Here is a 24508-nt window from a genome sequence, read left to right on the forward strand (position 1 = left end):
CTTCTCAGCTCCGGGGATCAGCCCTGGCGGGCATGGAGTGGGGGGCAGGGAGATGCCCTCCCCCTCCCCCAGGGAAGCCACTGAAGAATGTTTACACGCCAAACAGAATGTAACACCCTCCCCCACCTCTTCCCAGTCACTGCATGGCCTCTGACCATACCCTGCACCTGCCCACCCCCACCCCGACACCCTGGAAGCCGCTGTCATGATTAGATCGGGTCTTGGAAGGGAAGTAGCCATCACACCATTAAAAAGCCTGTGGACCTTTCGTTCTGTTGGCCTGGACTCTTCTTCCTTTGGGGAAGAGGGCAAAGCCCAGGTCCTGGGGCTGGAGGTGGGCAGCGGGGAAGAGTGCTGGTTGGTGGGCAAGTTGGGAGGGACTGTCATGGAGGCAGGTTGTCTCTACAGAGATGGAAACAGAAGCTGAGGACAAGACAGATACAGGGTCACACCGGATGAAGAGGGCTGCCCTCTGTTTCTGACGGCAAAGCCTGCAAGCTCTCAGCTCCCCAGCTGTCTCTCCAAGGGCCAGAGACTGAGTCCCCTGGCTTGGTGCCAGCTGAGAGGGAGGGAGGAAGGAAGAATTTTCATGGCCCTGAAGTTAACAGACACAAGTGAGTGTTTGGAAAATCATAAAGCTAAGCAGCTCACAGGCAAAGAGAAACAATGGCCATTATTCTAGCAACATCTATGGAAATTATAAATGAATGTAGCCTATGACCTAGCATCTTCACTTCTAGAAACGTATCCTATCATGGCCGCGTAGACTTGCAAAACTCCATGTGTCCAAAGTTACTCACTGCAGTATTCTGCACGGAACTCCACAAAGCCTCAGAGCCTCAGCCGCGATCTCACACTCAAGACGTCTGGAAATGGGAGCTTTTTTGTTAGACTGGCACAAACTCATCTGGTATCTTGATCTCGGGGTCGCGGGTTCTGGCCCCATGTTGGGCGTGGAGACTTCTTTTTAAAAAGTGCAGAAGCGTCTAAGTGTCCGCTAATTGGGGTTGATTAGTACAGCATGGCCTCCCGCACGACGGGGACCCCATCACAGAGTCCTGTGAGGCTCTACGGTGAAGGGGGTGTATACGCTTTGTATACACTTAAGGACTGGTGTCCAAGACTAAGAACACATGAGAGAGCCGTGTGCATAATGTGCAGCTATTTAGATGAGTGAGGGGTGTCTGGTTGCTTCAGGGAGGAAGGCTGAGGGGGAAGGGAGGCTTTTCTGCAGGGTACTTGCTGTACCTTTTGCCTTTTGGACCCTACATTCAGCGGGTGTAACATTTTCACCTAGGCAATACCTAGACAATTTCTGTCCCAGGACACGCTCCTGGCTGTGCCTGGGATCAGAGGTAAAAGGGCCCTAGGTCTGAAGTTCTGCTTTCCCTCTGAGAAAACCACGAAGGTGCAGCTCGGACGTTCCAGAAGCTGTGTAACCGTCTCCTGTTCCTGCCCTTGCCTCCTCCTGGGATCCCCTTGCTTCCAACATGCGTGCCAGGGGGCTCTAGGTCCTAATTTACAAGACATCAGTGGGGCTTCCACATGCTTTCAGCTTCCTTCTTGTTTAGAAATGTCAAAAGCATGGGGCGCCTGGGTGGCTGAGTCAGTTAGGCGTCTGCCTTCGGCTCGAGTCGTGATCCCGGGATCCTGGGATCAGGTCCCGGGACTGGCTCTCTGCTCGGCGGGGAGTCTGCTTCTCCCTCTCCCTCTGTGATCTCTCTCACTTTCGCTCTCTCTCAAATAAATAAATAAAATCTTAAAAAAAAAAAAGTGTCAAAAGCAGAGGCTCTTGGGTGGCTTCATCAATTAAGCGACTGACTCTTGGTTTCCATGCGGGTGGTGATCTCAGGGCCCTGATCTCAGGGTCTTGAGATCAAGCCCCAAATCCGACTCTATGCTCAGCGGGGAGTCTACTTAAGACTCTCTCTCTCCCTCTACCCCTCCTAGCCCCCCCCACATGCGTGTGCTGTCTCTTTCTCTCAAGTAAATAAATAAATCTTAAAAAAAAAAAAAAAAAAAGTCAAGGGGCGCCTGGGTGGCTCAGTCATTAAGTGGTTAAGCATCTGCTTTCAGCTCAGGTCATGATCCCGGGTCCTGGGATCGAGTCCCACATCAGGCTCCCTGCTCAGCAGGGATCCTGCTTCTCCCTCTCCCTCTGCCTGCCACTCCCCCTGCCTGTGCTCTCTCTCTCTCAAATAAATGAATAAAATCTAAAAAAAAAAAAAAAAAAGTTAAAAACAGATCATATTTGTAATATAAAGACAAATGTAAACAGCATATAAAATAAAACAGGAACCGCCCCCCGTCCATGAATCTGATCATTTAGAGGTAACTCCTGCGAATGGTTTCTTTTTTTTTTTTAAGATTTTGTTTTATTTTAAGATTTATTTATTTATTTTAGAGAGAGAGAGAGAGAGCGCTCGAGTGTGCGTGCAAGAGGAGGGAGGAGGGGCAGAGGGAGAGAATCCTTAAGCAGACTCCCTGCTGAGCATGGATTCCCAAACAGGGGACTCAACATGGGGCTTGATCCCACCACCAATGAGATCATGACCTGGGCCGAAATCAAGAGTCAGATGCCCAACTGACTGAAGCACCTAGGCTTCCCTTAAAGATTTTATTTTAAGTAATCTCTATACCCAACGTGGGGCTCAAACTCACAACCCTGAGATCGAGTCACATGCTCTACTGACTGAGCCAGCCAGGCTCCCCAATAACTTCTTTTTTATGTTTAATTTTTTTTTCTTTAAATTCATTTCAGACAGAGATACAGAGTGAGAGAGAGAGCAGGAGCAGTGGGGAGAGGCAGAAGGAGAGGGAGAAGCAGACTCCCTGCTGAGCAGGGAGCCCGATGTGGGGCTCGATCCCAGGACCTGGAGATCATGACCTGAGCCGAAGGCAGATGCATAACTGACTGAGCCACCCAGGCGCGCCATTTTTATGTTTATAATAATAGCTCTCTCCCAGGACGCCTCTGTGAAATGTTTTCATTTCTCTCGGGTAAATACCTAGAAGTAGATTGCTGGGTCATTTGGTAATTTTATGTTTAACATTTTGAGGAATTACCAAACATTTCCACAGTGGTTGTGCCATTTTACGTTCCCACCAGTAATGTATGAGAATCCTCGTGGTCTTTTTAATGGCTACATAGTAGTTCATGGCATGAATGTTCCATAATTTATTTAACTAGTCCCTTAGTTGATTTTTCATTAGATTCTTTCCAACTTTTTACTATTTCAAATAGTGTCACAATTAACATCCTGGCTCCAATCTTTGCTTTCCTCTTCAAGTCTAGTGCTAGGAAAAATCCCCAGAATAATCAAATAGATGAAAAATGGTCTCTTGTTCTATTTTTGAGAACGAATGCCAGGGATTATTCATTCATTATTTAGTATTCTTTCAGTCATTCATTTATTCAACTAATTCTTCAGGCCATTGCTGAGCTCCACATGTATCAGAAACTATGCCAGACATGGGTCTTTATCAGAGAATTGAGACAAAGCATACTGTGCCCTCAAGGAGGTGGTTTTATTTATTTATTTTTTAAAGATTTTATTTATTTATTCATGAGAGAAAGAGAGAGAGACAGAGGCAGAGGGAGAAGCAGGCTCCCTGCGGAGCAGGGAGCCGGATCTGAGACTCGATCCCAGGACCCTGTGATCATGACCTGAGCCGAAGGCAGACGCTCAACCGACTGAGCCACCCGGGCGTCCCAAGGAGGTGGTTTTAAATTAACTTTTACTTGGCATGTGCTACATGCACTCAGGCAGAGACTCTGGGCCCAGCCTGGGAGCTTCAAGGAAGGCCCGCAGATGGATATGATTCTTAGACTGAATTTTGAAGGACAAACTGAAGTTGGACTGATGATGAGGAGAGGACATTCCTGGCAGGAGTAGTGTGGGCCAGGTGTGGAGGTGTAAGAGCTGCATGTGGTTCAGTGTGGTGGTTACAGGTGTGAATCGAGGAGTAGAGAGAGGAGTGAAAGGCGGTGGCACCAGGCCTGAGACAGGGGTAGGTTGTGCCAAGGAGGACAGCTTTAGAGGGTTATAGAGAATCTGTGCCCTCCTCACTCCCTAAGCCTGAGGCCTGCCAGGCACGCTCACCTCCTGAGGTCCAACACAGCTGTCAGAGCCTACCTGATGCTCCATGGGTGAGGACCTGCCCAGGTCCTGGCTGACCTTCTCCCTACTTCCCAAGAAAGAGATTTCTCTTTTCTGTCCTATGGCCCAGAGTGCTCTGAGGACAGGGGCACAGAGAAATAAGTGACTTCATCGAGGTTGCTCAGTCAGGGGCTAGAGAGGGGCCATAAGATCAAGGACATTGGAGGGGGCTTTATTAGTAGAAAGAGACCCTTGGGGATTACCCTGGAGAAGAGGGACAGGGTGGGAGTGTGGAGGGTGTGCCTCTCATCATCAGCCACAGGGGCCTGCTGAGATTCTCCCACTGGCTAATCAAGAGTCAAGGTCAGAATAAGAGCCGAGACCAACCCAAGACTGAAGGATGGTCAGGATGATCTTCAAGTCCTTAGCAGATGTCATTGCCCATGGTGATGAGGTGATGGGGGGGGGGAGGCTGCATGGTCATGGGAATGTGGCCATGGGTCAGGGAGATACATGATACAAGCCCATTTTCATCAACTCTAGGTGGCATCTTCTCTATTCCTTCTCATCTATATACCATTAAACCCAAAGTGGCATAACATCCCGCCCATTACCACCACCATCAATTTTTACCACAATCGCTATCTCTATATCCATTACCCACCTCTAACTCTATTGCCAGCACCATCATTACTCAAATCACAGATACCTTCTCCCAAACTAGCCTCCATTACCACCATCACCACCAACATCACCATCAATGCTACTAGCCCTTGATGACATAATGAGTAACAAGAGAGATAGGATTCTTGCTCTCAAGGAGCCTACACATCTTCATCATGACCACCACCACCACCATCATTATCGTCTACCACATAATCCTTGTCACCACCACTGCCTTATAACCAACCACATCACTATTACCACTATCCTAGCCTCATACCCCTTACCCCTGCCCCAATCACTCCCATCACCATCAGTTTACCATCAGTATTCCCATTCGATCATGATTACACCATCCCATCACCATACTTATCACTGCAATCGATACCATCAGTTGGAATTCCACCATCATTACCACCATCATCATTGGAGGAAATAATTACATGGGTTGTAGCCATGGCTAATGGTCAGTGAAGCCCCAACTAAGACACGGAGGTCATCTGAGGTCACTCAATGTGGAGAGGGACAAAAGGATAAGAAGTCCTGAAGTGTACGAAGTCCATATTGCAAGCAATCCCAAATAGGGAAATGTTTATCCTAGGATTTTATTCTTCCCCAAACCCTCCAACAGTTCTAGCAATAATTTCAACTAAGGAGTTACTATTTTTTTCCAGTGCACAAGGCTCTCCTTCTCATCTAGTCTGGTATAAATGAATGCTTCCTCCAGCGTGGCCTCTGAGCTCAGGTTTGGATTCCCAGGTTGGAGAGGAATGAGGATAGTTAAAAACAAGCTCTCAACTGGTGATTTAGAGCTGATCTGCCCTCTGGTTAGACCTGTGGCATTTCCAACCTTACCTGTCTAGTTCCATCATCTGCCTCCAAACATCATGGTCACTGTTACCACCACTCCTTGATGACATTAGAGAGGAGAGATGCCATATGAGGTGGGGGCAGAGAGTAAGATGAAGCCAGGAGTACAGTTAATACCAAATCACTCTCTATAGAAAGGGGCTAAGATTCAGATCTGAGTTTCTCAGGAGCCAATGCATAAGGGGAGAGATAACCACTATCTGACTATCAGCTCTTTCTCATGTTACGGTAGGAGAGAAAAAAAACCAAAAATGCACCACAGCCAATGCCCAGACTTGGCCTCATTGGTGGTTTCTTTGGCTGTGAAAACTTCAGAGTGTTCCCCATGGAGTCGCTGGATGGACCACAGAGGTAAGATGTCCGCAAAACTTAGTTCTCTAAGCTGCAAAGAAATGTGGTATTTTACTTGTTTATTCATATTTATTTATATTTACTTATTTGTATTTTAAGTAGGTTCTACGCCCAACATGGGGCTTGAACTCCTGACCCTGAGATCAAGAGTCGAATGCTCTACCAACGGAGCCAGCCAGGTGCCCTGGTATTTTATATCTTTACATAAATGATATGATTATGTGGTATTAAATGAGGGAGGAACCAACAGTGTAGAAGTCAAACGTCGGTGAGAGCAAGAGGGGCAGGGGTTGTGTCCCTCCTGAGCTGGTCTCCAGGGCAGCTTGGGCAGCCATCAGGTGAACAAGAGGGAGAGGCCAAGGCTGTCCAGGGGACCGCACCAAGGTGTGAGGTGCCGACAGGCTGGTGCGTTTGGGGAACTGGAGGGAAGTGCGGATGCCGTGGAAGGGCCAGGAGGAGGCTGAGGGGGGCGCTGAGCTTTGGGAGAATCGTGTGGGCCAAAGGAAGGAGCTGGGCTTTCACCCTCCAGCAGGGGGGGCTTTGCCCCAAGCCATTGTCCTGTCAGCTTTGGGTTTTAAATTGTCCACTGTGGTGGCGCCTGGGTGGCTCAGTCGTTAAGCGTCTGCCTTCAGCTCAGGTCACGATCCCAGGGTCCTGGGATCGAGCCCCGCATCGGGCTCCCTGCTCAGCGGGAAGCCTGCTTCTCCCTCTCCTGCTCCCCCTGCTGGTGTTCCTGCTCACACTGGTGTCTCTCTCTGTCAAATAAATAAATAAATAAATAAAATGTTATAAAATAAAATGTCCACTGTGGCAGGTGTGTAGAGAGTGGGCTGAGAGGGGTGACACCGGAGGCCGGGAGGTTTGTTCACCTGGTTTGAACCCTCCCGCTAGACTGCGCTCCCTGAGAGCAGGGGCTGTGTTGAGCCATCTGGGTCCTCGGCTGAAGGCTTGGGATATCTGACTATTATCGCCTCCTGCCACTGCCCTCGCTCTCGTGCTATTAGCACCACCCTGACCACACACCCTGACCTCACTGAGTTAGTTCCCTTCTGGAGCTTTCTCAGGGAGCCCAGCAGCTTGGGCCAAAGGCCTGGGCCAGAGGCAGGGTCCTGGTCTTCTCTCCAGCTGTGCCACTGTGTAGACCCAGCAAGCACCCCCCACCCCCTTTTCCTTAGCTGTTCAAAGTGAGGGCTAGATTAGACTAGGGCTTTTCACACTTTTTGGGGGGAGTCTATTTGCTTAGAAATCTGGAGCCCTGGGACGCCTGGGTGGCTCAGTCGGTTCAGCGTCTGCCTTCGGCTCCGGTCATGATCCCAGGGTGCTGGGATTGAGTCCCACATCGGGCTCCCTGCTCCACGGGGAGCCTGCTTCTCCCTCTGCCTCTGTCTCTCTCTCTGTCTCTCATGAATAAATAAATAAAATCTTAAAAAAAAAGAAATCTGGAGCCCTTAGAAAAAAATCTGATGTCCTCCCAGCTCTGCGAACCCAGAGTTCGGAGAAGCAGATCAGAATAAACCTGATATCGCTGGCCTCTGCCGTGCTTTTGCTGCAGACGCCGTGAATAAGAACTGAATGTAGAAGATCAGACAAACCCTGAGTCTTCGGCATTGCAGGTACCCATAGCGGGACCATGGCGAGCCCTCTCTTTCCCTACCCACTCAATCCCCCAAGGGGAAGCTCCGAAAATAGGGGCAGGGGGCAGGCAGGAGGGACTATGTGTATGGGAAGTGGGAGAGTGATGGGTCTGGGATCACCCAGATGGACCAGGCTGCCCAGGCAGTTCCAGGTGTGTCTCAGGCCAGGGCATAAGGCTCCAGCTGGGGGCCTAAGGGTATATGGCGGCTTTGTGGCTCAGCAGAAAGAACTCTTCACCTGGTCAGGGCCTGGCCTTCAGTATGTATGTATGTATGTATGCATGTATTTAAGATAGAGCGCACAAGCAGGGGGAATGGCAGGCAGAGGGAGAGGGAGAAGCAAGCAGGCTCCCCACTGAGCCGGGAGGCAGACCCGGGGCCCAATACCAGGGTCCTGGGATCACAACCCGAGCCAAAGGCAGTGAGCCACCCAGGTGCCACCCCCCACCCTTTTTAAAAAAAGATTTATTTATTTATTTGAGATGGAGAGAGAGAGAGAGTGAGTGAGGGGAGGGGCAGAGGGAGAGAAGAAGACGCCCTGCTGAATGACCCATGAGATCATGACCTGAGCCGAAATCACCTGTTGGATGCTTAACCAACTGAGCCCCCCCAGGCGCCCCCTGGCCCTCAGTCTGGAATCCTGGGGGCCCAGGCAAGCTGTGCCTTCATTAGGTAAGGCTGACTTAAATCTTCCATAGAACAAAGGGCATCCCAGGAGAGTTGTCACCATGCCCCAGAGGACTCCTCCTCTTAGGAAGTCTTGGAGTCTAGGGGCTCCCTTCCCACACACCCAGCTACCCCAACATGGCAACCCGAGACTAGCCCACTTGGTCCCTGAGCACCGATCTGTAAGTCCCAGAGCCACAGAGTCAGTGACCTCTGAATGGATGGCGGTCCCTCCCCCAGGCTCTGGACCCAACAGGCAGGGATCCCTGAAGACCTGGTGATCAGGGAGGGCCCAGTCCTGGCCCAGCCCCCAGGGCTGGATTCTGCCTGCAGGCTCTCTGCTCTTCAGTCTAACTGCTCCCGCCTCCAGAGTCCAAGGGTCCAAGTGCTGCCCTGAGCCCTACCGAGGAAGGCCACACTGAGAACCGCTGGTGGGTGGGCGGCATGAGATTTGAGGAGCTGCTAGACCAGGTGGGCAGCTTTGGGCCCTTCCAGCTGTGGAACGTGGCCCTGCTGGCCCTGCCCCGCGTGCTGCTGCCCATGCACTTCCTCCTGCCCGTCTTCCTGGCAGCTGTACCTGCCCACCGCTGTGCGCTACCCGGTGCCCCGGCCAACTTCAGCCACCAGGACGCATGGCTGGAGGCCCACCTGCCCCAGGAGCCTGATGGCACCCTCAGCTCCTGCCTCTATTTCACCCACTCCCAGGCCCTCCCCAACACCACGTTTTGGGGAGCGGGTCAGAGCCCTGGGCAGCTGGAGGGTGAGCCCTCCACAGCGCCCTGCCCTCAGGGCTGGGACTACGACCGCTCTGAGTTCTCCTCCACCATCGCAACCGAGGTACCTGAGTGTAAGACTGGGGGCCCATGAGTGGGATGCACCTGCCACTGCCTTGGGTGATGACTATGTGGGCATGAGACACATTGCCTTACTTCTTAGAGTCTCAGTTTACCTATCTGTAGATGGGGTCTATGAATTTAAAGCAGTGAGCTTCGTTCCTGGCCTGCAGTAAGGAGCTCATACCCGGGAGCTGCTATTATCAATTGGGAGGTGGTTGAGGGAGGGAAGGGCTAAGACGGCTCCAGGGAGCTGGGGGAGAGAGTTGAGAAAGGTGTTTCGAGAGTGTAGGAGGAGAAACGACACAGGCCTTCTTTCTCTTCTTCTTTTTGGCCCCAGGTCTGGGATTTATATAATCCATCTAGAGGTGAACGTAGATGGGGGCAGCCTGTCTGGAGAGGAGCAGACCTATTGTCAAAGTGAAGGCCCTCCATGGAAAGAAGCTGAGGCTGCAGGATTGGGGAGGGGCAAAGTCTCTTACCCCTCAAGGTGGGGTGTAAATGGTTGAGGGTTTATTATCTGACGTGGAGGTACCATGATGGGACCACTGACCTCAGAAGGCCCCAGAGTCTGGAGAGGAAGGGTCGGTGCTAACTGGAGAGGGCCTGTGCCCATGGGAGGCCCCTCCCTGTTTGTCCCTGCAGTGGGACCTTGTGTGCGAACAGAAGGGCCTGAACAAAGCCACTTCCACTTTCTTCTTTGCTGGTGTGCTGGTGGGAGCCGTGGCCTTCGGATACCTGTCTGACAGGTAGGGTGCAGTGTGGGGGGGGCAACGAGGGAGTGGGGGGGAGCCCTCTCCCACTAGTCGGGGTATGGGCTTGGTCTACCTCTGTCGTGGGACCTCCCCTCTACAGGGAGCTGACCCTGCATGACCCCTGTGCAGGTTTGGGCGGCGCCGTCTGCTGCTGGTGGCCTATGTGAGCTCCCTGGTGCTAGGCCTGGCATCTGCGGCCTCAGTCAGCTATGTCATGTTTGTCATCACCCGCACCCTCACTGGCGCAGCCCTGGCTGGCTTCACCATCATCGTGATGCCACTGGGTGAGGCAGGCAAAGGACGGGCAGGGCCTAGAAGACTGGAGGGAGGCAGTTGTCAAGGCTGAGACTGAACCCATCTGCTTCTTGCTAACTTTCTTCCTGTCTCTGGTTCCTGCCCTGGGCCCAGAAATGGAATGGCTGGACGTGGGGCACCGCACCGTGGCAGGTGTCCTGAGCGGCACCTTCTGGACAGTTGGCGTGATGCTGTTGGCACTGGTCGGGTACCTGATACGGGACTGGCGATGGCTTCTGCTGGCTGTCACTCTGCCTTGTGCCCCAGGCATCCTCAGCCTCTGGTGAGGACTGTGGGCAGCTCGGGAGTGGGTGATAGAGGAAGTCAGAGACAGAATTAATCAGAGGCCGAGATTCGAATACAGAGTGACTGAGAGATGAAGAGAAAGAGAACGTCAGCGACCGAGAAACGGAAAAAGAGAGAACGAGAGACCAACCAATACAAAGAAGTTGGCACCGGATATGAGAAGCAGAGAAACACAGGACGACATATAGAGAGACTGTGGAGAGAGAGACAGAATCAGTGAGAGGTAGAAAGTGACAGAGACCAGGACTGAAAGGCGGATTCAGAGGGACAGATAGAGATGGTTGAAGCAGGGACAAGAGAGACAGGGATGGAGAGACAGGGCCAGCACAGGGGTAGGGAGCCCAAGCAGGAGGGTAGGAAGCCAGGCAGGGTGGGCATTTCATCACCTCCCCAAAATGAACTGGCTTTTGATGCCCTTTGGGGATTTCTGTATGTCTGTCTCTCCTTCATCCTATGCCCTCCTGTCACCTGTGGGAGAAGCGGGTGGCTGATGCTGGGGGCTGAGGTCTCCAGAATGATAGCAATCCAGTTGAATAGAGAAGGGAATTCTCGGCTGCGGTGGACCTAGGCCTGGGCAAGGCAGTGTGGGAGGAGGTGGCTTTTAAGTTGGGCCTTAAAGGATGAGTAAAAGTTCATCAGGTGAGGAGGGTTTGGGTCATGTTGAGGGACTGCATGAGCAAGAGCCTGGAGGTTGACAGGCTGTGGTATGCGCAGGAGGGAGATGTGGCTGTGGGTGCTGACTCTGCCTGAAGGCCCTCCTGCTGTCCCCCAGGTGGGTGCCTGAGTCTGCACGCTGGCTTCTGACCCAGGGCCGTGTGGAGGAGGCCCACAGGTACCTGCTCCGCTGTGCCAGGCTCAATGGGCGTCCCATGGGTGAAGACAGCCTGAGCCGGGAGGTGAGGGAGAATGTGTGTGTGAGTGCAGGCAAGTGCGTGTGTGTGTGGGGGGGGTGCATGTGTGTGTGCGCACGTGAGTGTGTGAGGCCTACGTCAAGCTCCCCCTTCCTGGGGCCCACTGTATGTGCAGGGAAAGCTCCTGGCCCCCAGTGGAGAGTTCCAAACTCTTCAAGATGTCCTACCTGGCTCCGGTGGGCCACATCCTTGACTCAGGTCCCACCCTACTCAGCTTGCAAGTGCATCCCCAAGAAGGAGGTGGCAGAGAGACCCAGGGAGATCAAGTGCCTAGCTAAGCCGTGTGCCTAAGCCAACTGACGTCACAAACTCTCCTTCTCTCCTGCCAGGCCCTGAACAAAGTGGCCACTCGGGAGCGAGTGGTTCAAAGACCCTCGTACCTAGATCTGTTGCGGACCCCACGGCTCCGACACATCTCACTATGCTGCATGGTGATGTGGTGAGGAGGGGCTGGGCCTAGCAGGGTGGGGATGGGTGGACCGAAAGGCAGCAGACTCCAGGATGGTGCTGAGTGTGAGAGGAAGATGGACAAGTGAACTGTAACTGTGCAGGGCAGGACGACCTGCCTCTGGGGGCATGGAGCTCTGGAAAGTCACAAGATGGAGCAGGCATCAGAGGCAAGGCTCAAATGCAGGCTCTGCCACTTCCTTTCTGTGAGACCTTGGACAGGTCACTTAACACCCAGCCTCAGAGTCCCTTCTGCAAAATAGGACGCTTTTAGTTCCTACCTCACAGGCTTGCTGTGCAGATTAGGTAAAGACGCTTTGGCCATTGGCAGGTGCCGCACACTCCCGAGGGGATTATGGGGACAGGGAAGGCGGTGGGCAGTGGGCTCTGGAGGTGGGGGAGGTGGTCCTTCTAAAAGGCCAAGGCTCCCTAAAAAGAGAGGACAAGGAGTGGGGGGTGAAAAGGAAGGCCCCTGAGTGGCATCACGACCCCCTTCAGGTTTGGAGTGAATTTCTCCTATTACGGCCTGAGCCTGGACGTGTCGGGGCTGGGGCTGAACGTGTACCAAACACAGCTGCTGTTCGGGGCTGTGGAGCTGCCGTCCAAGCTGCTGGTCTACCTGTTTGTGCACCACGCGGGACGCCGTCTCACGCAAGCAGGAGCGCTGCTGGGCACCGCCCTTGCTTTGGGGATCAGTCTGCTGGTGACCTCCGGTGAGCCCCGCCCACTCCCCGGAGGCCCCGCCTCCTGCCCAAGAACGCCCGCCCTTTCCCGGAAGCCCCTGCTCAAAGCCCTCCACTAGGGGAACCTCCCATCCTGGGAGCTCTGGGTCTCCCACAAGGCCCGCTCACTGCCTGTACCCCTTTTCTTCCAGAGATGGGGGCCTGGAGCACCGCCCTGGCGGTGACGGGGAAAGGTTTTTCTGAAGCTGCCTTCACCACTGCCTACCTGTTCACGTCGGAGTTGTACCCTACTGTGCTCAGGTGAGGGGAGCCTGGGCTCCAGGCAACCCACCTGGGGGAGGGCTTGTAGTCACATCTTTTTACCAACACCCTGCACACACACACACACACACACACAAACACACACACTCTGCAGCCTAGTTCCTCCCACCCATTCCTCACACCAGACCCAGAATACAGAGCTAATCAGAGCCATCTGTGCATGCTTAAATCTGGGAGAAGGCAGAGCATTTATCTTTACTAAGTGACCCTGAGTGAGGTCACACTTCTCTGGGCCTCCTTTAAAACAAAAGTCACGAAAAGCGCCATCTGCCCTGCCCTTCTCTTCCCATTCAGCACAGCCCAGGCAGAGCTGCCCTAAGGAGTAGTCTCTGGACCTAAGGCCTGGGGCCCTTTTTTTACTTTTTAAAAGATTTTATTCATTTGAGGGCGCCTGGGTGGCTCAGTTGGTTAAGCGACTGCCTTAGGCTCAGGTCATGATCCTGGAATCCCTGGGTCGAGTCCCACATCGGGCTCCCTGCTCGGCAGGGAGTCTGCTTCTCCCTCTGACCCTCCCCACTCTCATGTGCTCTCTCTCTCATTCTCTCTCTCTCAAATAAATAAAATCTTTAAAAAAATAAAAATTAAAAAAAAAAGATTTTATTCATTTGAGAGAGAGAGAGAGAACACGAGTGAGGAGAGGGGCAGAGGGGGAGGGAGAGGGAAAGGGAGAGAATCTCAAGCAGACTCCCACGGAGCTGAGGTGGGGTTTCATCCCACACCCCCTAGATAGTGACCTGAGCCAAAATCCAGAGTGGCCATGCTCAACCGACTTAGCCACCCAGGCGCCCCCTGGTGCCCTTTCAGCTAGCTAATTGGCAGGTGGGGAGAAGACTGTAGGCAGCTGGGTATGTTTAGAAAGCCTTACTCCTCCTCTACCAACATGGCAGGGTCTGTAGGAGCTGGGACCCTCTTCCTTCCACACTACCCTTTCCCCACCCCTTTTGTGACGACTTTTCTTTTCCTTCAGCAGTACCAGATTGATTCTGTCAGAATGGGAGTCCCATTCTCTGGTGAATACTGGCTTGGGGGTCCCTGGCCTGGGGACAGGTGGGAAGACCACCTGAAAGAAGCCTCAGCTTTCTTAGCCATTTGGGGAGAAGGGGATATCAGGACTTGCCAGCCCAGGATGGGAGCCCTTGTGAGGCATGACCCTAAGTAGGTGTGAACACCAACCCCTCCCCCCATCCTCTCTCTGAACAGACAGACAGGGATGGGGCTGACTTCACTGGTGGGCCGGCTGGGGGGCTCTTTGGCCCCACTGGCGGCCTTGCTGGATGGAGTATGGCTGTCACTGCCCAAGCTCGCTTATGGGGGGATCGCCCTGCTGGCTGCCTGCACTGCCCTCCTGCTACCAGAGACAAGGCAAGCACAGCTGCCGGAGACCATCCAGGATGTGGAGAGGAGGTGTGTGCACAGAACTGTGTCTGTGTGAGCACATGCATGTGGGAATGAGCGCTCAAGTACCTGACGCCTTAGGTAGGATTCAGAGAAGACGTGTCTGCATGTTGTGTATCTGGTGCTTCTATGCAAATGTGCGTGGGTGTATGATTTGAGGTTTGTAAAAGTATACATGAGTCCGTATGTGTGTGTGTACATGGATATCGAAGATTGTCCAGGAAGAGGTGGATGTGTGCACACTCAGGTATGCCTACACATCAGGGATGTATATAAGCATGTGTGGGAGTCACCTGTGGGAGTACCCTTGTTTGTATACCAGCAGCTGGGGAGAGGTGTAGGCCAGCCCCGATGGGGCAGGCTCGGGTGGGAGGCCCAGGGGCTAAATCCCACCACTGCTCATGACTCCTTCCTCCCCAGTGCCCCATCCAGCCTTCAGGAGGAAGAGATACCCATGAAGCAGGTCCAGGACTGAGTGGTATCAGGGGCAGGCCCTCCACAGAAGTTCTGCAGCAGGGGCTGGAAGACCAGAAGGGCAGGCCCTGTGGCTGGGGCTAGGGGCATCAAGCCCCCTCCCCAGGGTTGGAGTTGCCACCAGTGACCCCTCTCTGTGCTCATTCAGCCTTGACTATATGGCCTCTAGCAACTGGGTGACTGAATGCAGTGGGCTCCTGAATAATTCTGGTACCCTTTTCATGGCTGGGGGAGTTCCATAAATGAAGGTGCCCCATGGGTTTGGGCAGCAGTGAGTTGTGGGATGAGCCCTGGATAGGAAGCCAGTCTGACCCTGGGATCTGATCCCAACTTTGCCACTGATTTGCTGTGAGACCTTAGGCATGTGGCTTTCCCTCTCAAGGCTTCAGTCTGTTCATCTCTCAAATGGCTAATCAAGCCTCTTAGCAGACCTCACCACAGGATCTGTTGTCATGCTCAAACGAGATGCCGAATAACGTTTCTTTTTTTTTTTTTTTTAAGATTTTATTTATTTATTTGACAGAGAGAGAGACAGCAAGAGAGGGAACACAAGCAGGGGGAGTGGCAGAGGGAGAAGCAGGCTTCCCGCTGAGCAGGGAGCCCAATGCGGGGCTCGATCCCAGGACCCTGGGATCATGACCCGAGCCGAAGGCAGACGCCTAACGCCTGAGCCACCCAGGCACCCTAACGTGCTTCTTCTAGAGACTGTGCTAAAGAAGGGACTGCCCTGTGATGACTTGTGGCACCAAAAGGCTGGTGGGCATGCTGTCCACTGTGTGGTACTGGGAGCTGCCCAGGACCAGGGTACCAGGAGAATAGAGCTCTTTGTTCCCATGGCTGGCCCTGTACCTACCATGCACTTTGCAGGGTAATGCATCCTCCACCCCACACCTCCCATCCTCCAACCCATTGTTTAGGCCTCATGCCCAAAGAAGAGCTGAAGGCATGGGAGCCAACATTTTATTGGAGAAGCCAGAATAAACACATTTTTTTAAGTACTTGAAGTTAAAGAATTTGCTAGGGAAAGGGACTGGGAAGGCCAGGAGGCTACCCTTTAAAATGTGGTGGCCTATGTCCCCTAGCCAGATTGGAACAGGAAAGGGAGGAATCGGCAAAGTCTAGACTCCCTGGTCTACCATGGAGCCTAGGCCCAGGCCACTGGAAGATCATCTTCCCCCTGTGGGACTGGAGAATTCTGTAGCTCTCATTGGATCATGGAGGGGATGGTATGAGGCCTGAGTTAGAGTGACCTCTCCTGTGAGCATCTCATTTGGATTTTATCTCCACGGGGTCATAGATGTAGCAGCCCACATCACCAATGTTCACACCTGAGGGAGAGAGCCCCATCACCAAGGGCCTTGGGGCTGGGAGGTGTTGGGCTGAGGGATGAAGGGAATTGGGAGGGACCTGGGGTGTGTGTGACCACCCCAGTTTTTGTCCACACATCCCCACAGACCCACATGCCATACTTTAGGCCCACTGTCTGGGGTGGGGCCGCCCACCTTTGGGGCCAAACAGGTAGCCGTAGCAGGGGATGTGGCAGTAGGGGACGCCGTCATGCTGGGACATAGAGAGAAAGAGAACCATCTCAGCTTGACTCTCTTCCCATCTCCAGCCTCCCTCCTCCCAACATAAGCACCCATCCCTGCCCTGTTCACCTCAGCATGACTCCCAGCAGTCAGGGTCTTCCGGCAGCGCTGGCACCTCAGACAGGGTCGGTGCCAATTTCTGCCCAAAGACATCACCTTCTCAGCTGATGGTGGAGAGAATTGGTAATTCCAGGAGCAGGGCAAGGAGACCTACCTGCTTTGCACCACCTCCCTACACTTTGATGCCCATCCTCTGCCCCCCTCCCCAAGCTTTCCATTGTCACTTACCAAAATAGACAGGTTCCTCACAGCCAGGGCACAGTGAAGTCTCCCCAGTGAATGTCTTCATGTGGGGAGGGCCTTTAAGGGGAAGAGGCCCTGGCTAGGGCTGAGGCGGGGGCCAGGCCTAAGCAGGGCCCATCAGCACCAGCCTGTACATGGCTTCTTCCAAAAGCCATGCTCATCCCAGAGCCCCCCACCCAGCTGGCCATGAATCTTTCCTGGGCAGAGCTGAGTCTCCTATGACCCCCACCTCCTGCCCCATTCCTTTTTGCAGAAGGGACCACCTGCTTCCTTCTCCTCCTAGGGGATCAGGTACCCACCAGCTCAACCCTGTCAGCAACTCAATCCTTAGGAAACCTGAGCTGATACAGGAGCGGGCCTGTATGGGTGTCAGGTGTTGGGGAGCATGGTGTCACTGACCACTCTAGAGGATGGGAGGAAGGAACAGGGAGAGGGGAGAAGTGGAAGAATATGAGGGGCTGGCCCTGTCTCAATGACCTCTTACTCCTAGGTTGTTCTTCCATGGCCTTGGCCTGGGTGAGGCCTGAATCCCGGGCCAGCTTTGCCTCTGACTTGCTGTGACTGCACGAGGCCACTCACTCTCTCCAAACCACCTTGGTTCCCAATTTACCTCTTAACTCAGCAGCTGACATGAGAGAACCCCCCAAAAAGGGCCATGAATAAGAGAAGACTTTGCCACAAAGTTGTAGGAATGTGAAGCAGAGGACTAGGGTGGCAGACTGCCACCTGGTCTACCCTGTTTCAGCCTGGGGATGAGGAGTAGCTGGGGCCCAACTTCACTTACTTTTCTTGCCCTGGGGGAGGCCAGTCCTGGGCCTGGGGGGGCTGAAACTGCTGGGGCTGAGGGGAGTGGTGCTGGCTGGGGTGGGAGTGGGAGGGTTGTAGAGGTAGCAGCCCACACCACCAATGTTCACCCCTGCAGAGAAAACAGGGGCTGTCAGGCTTGAACCTCCAGCTCCCAGCCACAAAGAGGGTCCTGCTGTCCCCTGGCCTCTTCTAGATTGGTACTTACCCCTGGGTCCAAAGAGAGCACCATAGCATGGCTTGTGGCAATACGGCCTCCCATTGTGCTAGACACAAGCAGAGGAAAGAGAGCTGCTCAGGGGTAAAGAAGCGGGGGGGAGGGGGGGGAACGTGGGGAGCTCTCCTGTGTCCCACAGGCCTTCCCTCAACACAGACTGCCAGATGTGTCTGTCCATTGGCCTTGGCTGGTGGGGTTGGGAGGGGTGGAGGGTGAACTGGCATGTCAGAATTGCCACTGTGGTCAGGAGAAAGGGCAAGAGCAGGTCAGAAAATTGCTGCTTCCCTCCCCTCCCACCAAAAGGCATGGGGTCCACCCCCCACCAGCACAACTCAGGTGTCCCAAATCCTGGCTGGTGTGGGGCCCTCCGGGTAAGTGGTCTTGGTATTTGACTGCGGAGGTTGCCTTTAGTGAGCCTCCTGAGCCGAAACTGGGGGCTGGTGCTTAGGGGACAGTGACAGACACAGGGCTGTGCGCCCTGGCCAGGCCTCACCTCTGCATGCCCTCCTGGGGACAGGACACTGTGGCAGCGCTCACATTTCAGGCAGAAGCGGTGCCAGTTCTTGCCCAGGGAGCTCACCTTCTCCGCTGTGGGGGACAAGGTGGAACCGGACTGTGGAGAGCCAGGCCACGCAGCGGGCACCCCCCGTCCCCCCTCAGCCCCCTCCCCGCCTTTTTCCTAGAGACGATAGGGAGTGTCCCCGGGGGGGGGGGGTTCAGCTCCAACCCGCCCAAGTGCCCTGCGCCCCAGAGGTGGAAAGGGGGTCTGAGGCCACACCGTCGTCAGCTTCTCGAACGCCCCGGCTCACACTCGCCCCATCTCCCCCTCCTCAGCCCGGGCCTCACCGAAGAAAACGGGTTGCTGGCAACGCGGGCAGGTCCAGCTCATGGCTCCGCACAGGGCAGCCGGCGCCACACACAGTAGTAACCACCGAGAGGGGCTCCGTTCCCGCCCCCTTCGCTGGCTCCGCCCATGGCCCCGCTGTGAGCCTCATTGGGCAGAAACCGCAGCTCCTCGGCGCCTATTGGCCGTCAGAAATTTAGAACAACTGCGCCTGGGAGACGCAGGCGACCTCGCAGGTCTTTCCAAAAACTAAAGCCTCCGACCGGTGGAGATGAGAGAGGGACTTGAAGCCCGACGGGAAAGGAAGAGAGCAATGAAGACGACTGGAAAGGTGGCACTAGTTTCTGGCTTAGTACAAAGGGAAAACTGTCCAGAGTACAGACGTCATGAAAACACTGTAATTTCCTCAAAGCGAGGGGTCAGGCATTCTTTGAAATGGCTTAATTCCGCCTTGACAGTCTCAGGTGGTTAAGAGCGTCGGAATCTGGAGCGCATCTCTGCCACTTACTCTCTGGCTTCAGGCAAATTACTTAACCTCCCTCCGCATCCATTTTATTTGTACAATGAGTATGACGATTAATCTCTACCTCATAGGATTGTTGTGGAAACTGAGTAAGTTAGTACGTGCAAAGTGCCCAAACAGTGATTGGCACATAGCTGCTATAAAAGCGAGAGCTATCATTATGACAGATCCCATAATGAACTCAAGACTCTTTGGAAGCCTCAAAATGTGGTCTGGATACAATAGTTTTCTTGTGAAATTACAATGCTTGTTAAATTTAAATGTATCATTCAGACATCAATTACATAATCCTAATTTAGTTTTAAGGTGTTTTAATATTTGTTACAAGTAGCCCAAGAGTGCTTCAAAGGACACTTCAAGAAAACCCACAGAGAAAGGGAGAAAATATTTGCAAATATAGTATCTGGTAAGGATCCAGTAATCACAGAATATCTATATAAAGGGCTCTTACACCTCAATAATAAAAAGACAACCCAATTTAAAAAGTCAAAGAATTTGAATAGACATTTTTCTAAAGAAGATATACACATGGCCAACAAGCACATGAAAAAATGCTCAACATCATTAGTCATTAGGGAAAGGAAAATCAGGATCACAATGAGATACCATTATAGACCTATCAGAATGGCTATAATAAAAAAAGATAATAACAGGTGTTAGGATGTGTCAAAATTGGATTCCTCATATGCTGTTGATGAGAATGTAAAACAGTACAGCCCTTTGAAAAACATTCTGGTAACTCCTCAAAAGGTTAAAGAGAGTTACTGTATGATCCAGCAATTGCAATTCTGGGTATATACCCAAGAGAAATGAACGCCTATGTGCACACGAAAATTTGTACATGAATGTTCATAGTACTGCTATTCACAACAGCCAAAAGTCCATCAACTGATGAAACAGATGAACAATGTGGCATATCTGTGATAGAAGAGGATTCAGCCATAAAAAGGAATGAAGTACTGATGCACACTACCACCTGGATGAGCCATAAAAACATGCTAAATGAAAGAAGCCAGACACATAACACCACATATTGTATGATTCCATTTATATGAAATGTCCAGAGTAGGGAAATCCATAAAGACAGAAAAGTGGATTGGTGGTTCCTAGGGGTGTGGAGGAGGGGCATTCGGGCATATCTGCTAAGGGGGTATTAGGTCTCTTTATGGGGAGATGAAAATGGTCTGGAATTAGATAGTGATGATAGTTGTACAACCTCATGAATATACTAGAAATTAATGAATTGTATATCTTAGAAGGATGAACTTTATGATATGTGAATAATTTCTCAACAATAATAATGATAATGCCTGAAGAGAACTTATTTTTTTAAAAAGGTAGCTCAGGGAATGAGGGGCAGGAAAGAGAGCTGATTACTATGTGCCAGTGCCCCAGCAGAGAAAAGAATCCCTTGATGAAGTATTAGGTGGTGAAATGAAGAGTTTTCTGGAGTGTCTTTGTCAAGTCAGCTCAGAAACAGCTCAAGGGTGTGTGTGTGTGCTGAACTTAGCCTTCAGCTGCAGTGGGTGAGCCCTGCTAGGTGAAAGGAGTCCTATTTGTGTCTCAGGAGTCCGAGACCCTCTCTGGACTTCAGTTCCCTCACTGGGTAATGGGATAGGACTGGTGTCTGAATTTCCACTCAACACTCCTGTTGCCTCACTTGTCTCCATCAGTACTTTCTCCTTTTAACACTTGTTTTATCCTCCTTGTTGACTTCTAAAGGTGGAAGGCTGCACACCATGAAACAAACTTTTCTATACTTTCTCATTATCTGTTTCTTGTTTTGGGAACTATTTCAAGATCCTTAGTTTTATAACTGTTTCTTGATGGGCTTCTTTAACAAACTTGAAAAATATTAGTCTCCACCGATATTTTACTTTTGTGTTTCTGCCTCTCTCATTCGTTTCTCACAGAAGGTGGCTTGAGGTTCACTGTTTTTTGTTCTCTATGGCTGTCGTGGAGAAGGTCTTACTTCAGGAGGTTGGGAGGACTTCATTGTAGTCATTCATAGACACTGCATTTATTCTCCTTTAGGAAGGTTAGCTTCATTTGCCCACAGAACTATCCTTACAATTTCTGGGGCATATCAAATAATCTTTCACTGAGGCTCTGTAGCTCTTTCTGTGTGGGATCACCTTGGCCACATACCTCAGCCTCCTAGAGAGGTCATCTTTACCAGTGCATCCAGCACAGGGCCCCACACAAAGAAACAAGTGTCGGAGTGTGAGCGCCATGCTGCCTTCACACAACTTGCACTGAGTCAGTGGGGCAAGTGCTATACTGCTCCCGTCTTCTGCGGCCTTCTTGTGTTGTATGGCCATGACAAACACAGTGTGCCTTGTCTCTTCTAGTTCAGTGCTTAGAAAAGACTAGTTGAGGCTCCTCCTTTTCAAATATTGGCCATTCATTTGCAAGTACAGCAAATCACAGTATTCCACTCTTCTTCCTTGCCTGGCTTCTATTATTCTGTCTCTAAAAGAGGCTTTGTAAAGAATGCTAACAGGGAAAATGAACACTTCTTGTAGGAATGTACTTGTAGTTACTGACAGTGGCTGTTTTGAATAGTTGTGTGACTAAAGCCTGTAACGTGATAGTTTAACAAATACCACAAATGGTTAAGTCCAGTTGAGTGTAGGAATTACCTAATCAGCTGTCAGTGTGGAGTCTGTTTTTTTTTTTAAAGATTTTATTTATTCATTTGACAGAGAGAGACACAGTGAGAGAGGGAACACAAGCAGGGGGAGTGGGAGAGGGAGAAGCAGGCTTCCCGTGGAGCAGGGAGCCCGATGCGGGGCTCGATCCCAGGACCCCGGGATCATGACCTGAGCCAAAGGCAGACGCTCAACCGACTGAGCCACCCAGGCGCCCCGACTGTTGGTAGTTTTTGATGAATTGACCCTTTTATTGTTATGAAGCTGAAGAAACAAGCTTTTCAACTCAAGATGAGTGGTGGTGAAGATAATGGCCCCAAACACCTGAAGGCTGTCACATGGAGGAGGCATTAGGGGCACTACTGAGACCCCAGGATAGAGGTCACAAAGAAGCAGATTGGGATTCTGTTCAAGAAAAGAACCTTCTTACAGAGCCCAAACATGGGGTGGCTGCTTCAGATAGTAGTGAGCTTCCTATCTCTGGATGTTATAAATAACATTGGAGAACAAACCAACTGATCACCAGTGTTGCAGAAGGGATGCCAGCATCATACACAGACAGATATTTGAGTTTTCCTCACAACTGGCAGCATATGATTTTGTGATTCTATTACCAAAAAGGAGTTTCAAATTTGTGAGCAAGAGAGCACTGTTAAAATAGTGACAGCTACCACCTATGGAGTACCAGCCCAGGCACTTTACTTGTTATTTCTGATCCTACAAGAACCTGGTGAGGGGTTTAAATGCTACATTATCGGGGTGCCTGGGTGGCTCAGTCGGTTAAGTGTCTGCCTTTGGCTCAGGTCATGATCCCAGCTCAGCAGGGGAGTCTGCTTCTCCCTCTCTGTCTGCCCCTGCTTGTGTGCTCTCTCTCACTCACTCTCTTAAATAAATAATTAAAAAAAAAATGCTACATCATCAATTGTACATAAAAGGAGAGTGGCTTGGGGGCGCCTGGGTGGCTCAGTCGTTAAGCGTCTGCCTTCAGCTCAGGTCACGGTCCCAGGGTCCTGGGATCGAGCTCCGCATGGGGCTCCCTGCTCAGTGGGAAGCCTCCTTCTCCCTCTCCCACTCCTCCTGCTTGTGTTCCTGCTCTCGCTATCTCTCTGTCAAATAAATAAATAAAATCTTAAAAATAAATAAATAAAGGAGAGTGGCTTGGAGAAGTTAAGAGATTTCTTCAAATCATACAGACCCAAGACTCTCAAGCTCATACTCTTTCCACTCCCTGCTTCTAAGCATGGTTTCTGCTAAGCTGCCCATGTGTTTGAGTCTGAATAGCACCTTGTCTGCACAGCACCTCTGTGCCTAAAGGTAAGAGGACCTCTCCAGGTAAATAATGGGTTGCAAGAGACAAGGGAATGTCACTAAAGCTTTTCCATGGCTTCTCAGTGCTCTCAAGGTAAAGTTTTTAACTTGGCTCTAAGGACCTCACCTTTCCAGTTCTAGCCATTTCTCCTGTTTCTCCCTCCAGCCACACTAAATGAGCTTCGTAAACCTGTGAAATCCTTTCCTGCCTCAGGGCCTTTGCAAATGCTATCTCCCTTCTGGGAACTTGCTTCCTCAATATCTTCATCTCACTAATTCCTGCCTAACTTCAGGTCCCCCTCACCTACTCAAAACCAGGCTATTGGCCCCAGGCATTCTCTCCCATAGCATCCTGTGCTGGAGGGCCAAGGCGGTACAATCAGCAACACCTGTGTTTTCCCTACTTGAGAGCTCAACCAAATGAGGAAATAAAAGCTACATCTGTAGCTCAGTGGGAGAATAAAATAGGTTTGCCAACTTCCTGCCCCCCGCCCCCCCCCCCCCGAATTTAGGCTTTGTTAGTCTGTGAGCTCCATGAGGGCAGGGAACAGGAATGCTTTGCCAAACGCTGTGTATGCTTCCAATGCCTTGCTTAATCTCTGATACAGAGTGCTCAATAAATATTTATTGGTGAAAGAATATTAAATGTTATACACAAGTCTCCCTCAAATGTGAGTAGATGAGGGCTAATGAAGAGATGTGGAGTTAGAAGGGGACTGGTAGGAGTTAAGAGTTTCATTACAACAAAAGCCCTGGGGCAAGGGAAGCTTAGGTGGCTAGGAGTAAGAATTTAGGAGTTTGTTTCTTCATACCCATAAGGATCAGCATGTATGAGGCAAACCAGAATATGATTTAAACTGATCCTGATTATAAATACTAGATAACTAATAAAAAGAGAACTGAAAATCTGCTTTGGCAGCAAACCAGTCCCACTAATTGCAGTCATTCACAAGAACTTACTAATTAAGCTTAATTAGCATGTGGCACAATTATGTGTATCATTAAATATATGGCAAATGAGAGAATGTGGGAAAGTGTTATGTAAACTGTAAAGCACCTTACAAATATGACTGCTATAATGTGTCAGGTTAGCACTGAGTTTTGATTACAACTATAAAGTCCACTTATTTCATATCTTTGTAGACTTGTCCAAGTATATGGGCATACGCTTATAACTTTTAAGGCATTATCAAAAACTTTGTTCCTCAATGACTCTTGAAAGGTTTCACTCAGTTCTGGTATGTTAATGAAAAATTAGTCTTACCTTTGATCACCATGTTACTTAACCTTTATTACCCATACATAACCTGTGTGCTTTCTCATTCCATCTTCTGAGTTTCTCCTCTAACTAGAAAGCTTTACTTTCTGCCATTTACGTTACTTAAAAAATAAAATAAAAATAGAAACATACACACAAGACAAAACCAGACTGAAATGTTTTCTTAAAAACACACTAGCAAGTCTGTTTGACCTTTTTTCTTGTTTTCCAGCATCCACTTGCTGCCATTACATGAACCTGTTGAGAGCATTCTGTATATAGCTACTTGTGGTTAGCTGCTTGGGGTT

The 24508-nt window shown here is 51.1% G+C and overlaps 2 protein-coding genes across 5 annotated transcripts; one reads left to right on the top strand and one right to left on the bottom strand.

Moving 5' to 3' along the window:
• The first annotated feature begins 8652 nt into the window (after nucleotides 1-8652).
• On the top strand, nucleotides 8653-15170 carry SLC22A7 (solute carrier family 22 member 7). Of its 2 annotated transcripts, none has more exons than XM_045869946.2 (10): nucleotides 8653-9121; nucleotides 9763-9866; nucleotides 10002-10156; nucleotides 10281-10449; nucleotides 11245-11368; nucleotides 11713-11822; nucleotides 12329-12543; nucleotides 12705-12813; nucleotides 14035-14238; nucleotides 14650-15170. In XM_045869946.2, exons 1-10 carry the CDS (start codon nucleotides 8729-8731, stop codon nucleotides 14702-14704), a joined length of 1638 nt encoding a protein of 545 aa, XP_045725902.1. In that variant the 5' UTR covers nucleotides 8653-8728; the 3' UTR covers nucleotides 14705-15170. The 2 variants fall into 2 exon arrangements, with proteins under 2 accessions (XP_045725902.1, XP_045725901.1); XM_045869945.2 differs by having other exon boundaries at nucleotides 8729-9121; nucleotides 9739-9866.
• Nucleotides 15171-15206: 36 nt separating this feature from the next.
• CRIP3 (cysteine rich protein 3) lies at nucleotides 15207-22621 on the bottom strand. Of its 3 annotated transcripts, XM_045869957.3 has the most exons (8): nucleotides 18463-22621; nucleotides 18110-18204; nucleotides 17608-17665; nucleotides 17380-17511; nucleotides 16581-16652; nucleotides 16362-16456; nucleotides 16206-16263; nucleotides 15208-16031 (listed from the first exon to the last, which is right to left on the bottom strand). In XM_045869957.3, the coding sequence occupies exons 1-8, from the start codon at nucleotides 18503-18505 to the stop codon at nucleotides 15970-15972; spliced, it is 615 nt and encodes a 204-aa protein (XP_045725913.1). In that variant the 5' UTR covers nucleotides 18506-22621; the 3' UTR covers nucleotides 15208-15969. The 3 variants fall into 3 exon arrangements, with proteins under 3 accessions (XP_045725915.1, XP_045725913.1, XP_045725914.1); XM_045869958.3 differs by lacking the exon at nucleotides 16581-16652 and having other exon boundaries at nucleotides 15209-16031; nucleotides 18463-22619; XM_045869959.3 differs by lacking the exons at nucleotides 17608-17665; nucleotides 18110-18204; nucleotides 18463-22621 and having other exon boundaries at nucleotides 15207-16031; nucleotides 16581-16680; nucleotides 17380-17467.
• Between the last annotated feature and the right edge of the window lie 1887 nt (nucleotides 22622-24508).

This window comes from Mirounga angustirostris, unplaced genomic scaffold (assembly GCF_029215605.1).
Source record: "Mirounga angustirostris isolate CCGP_5_RB_7025 unplaced genomic scaffold, mMirAng1.0.hap1 SCAF_8, whole genome shotgun sequence".
Classification (NCBI taxonomy): Eukaryota; Metazoa; Chordata; class Mammalia; order Carnivora; family Phocidae; genus Mirounga; species Mirounga angustirostris.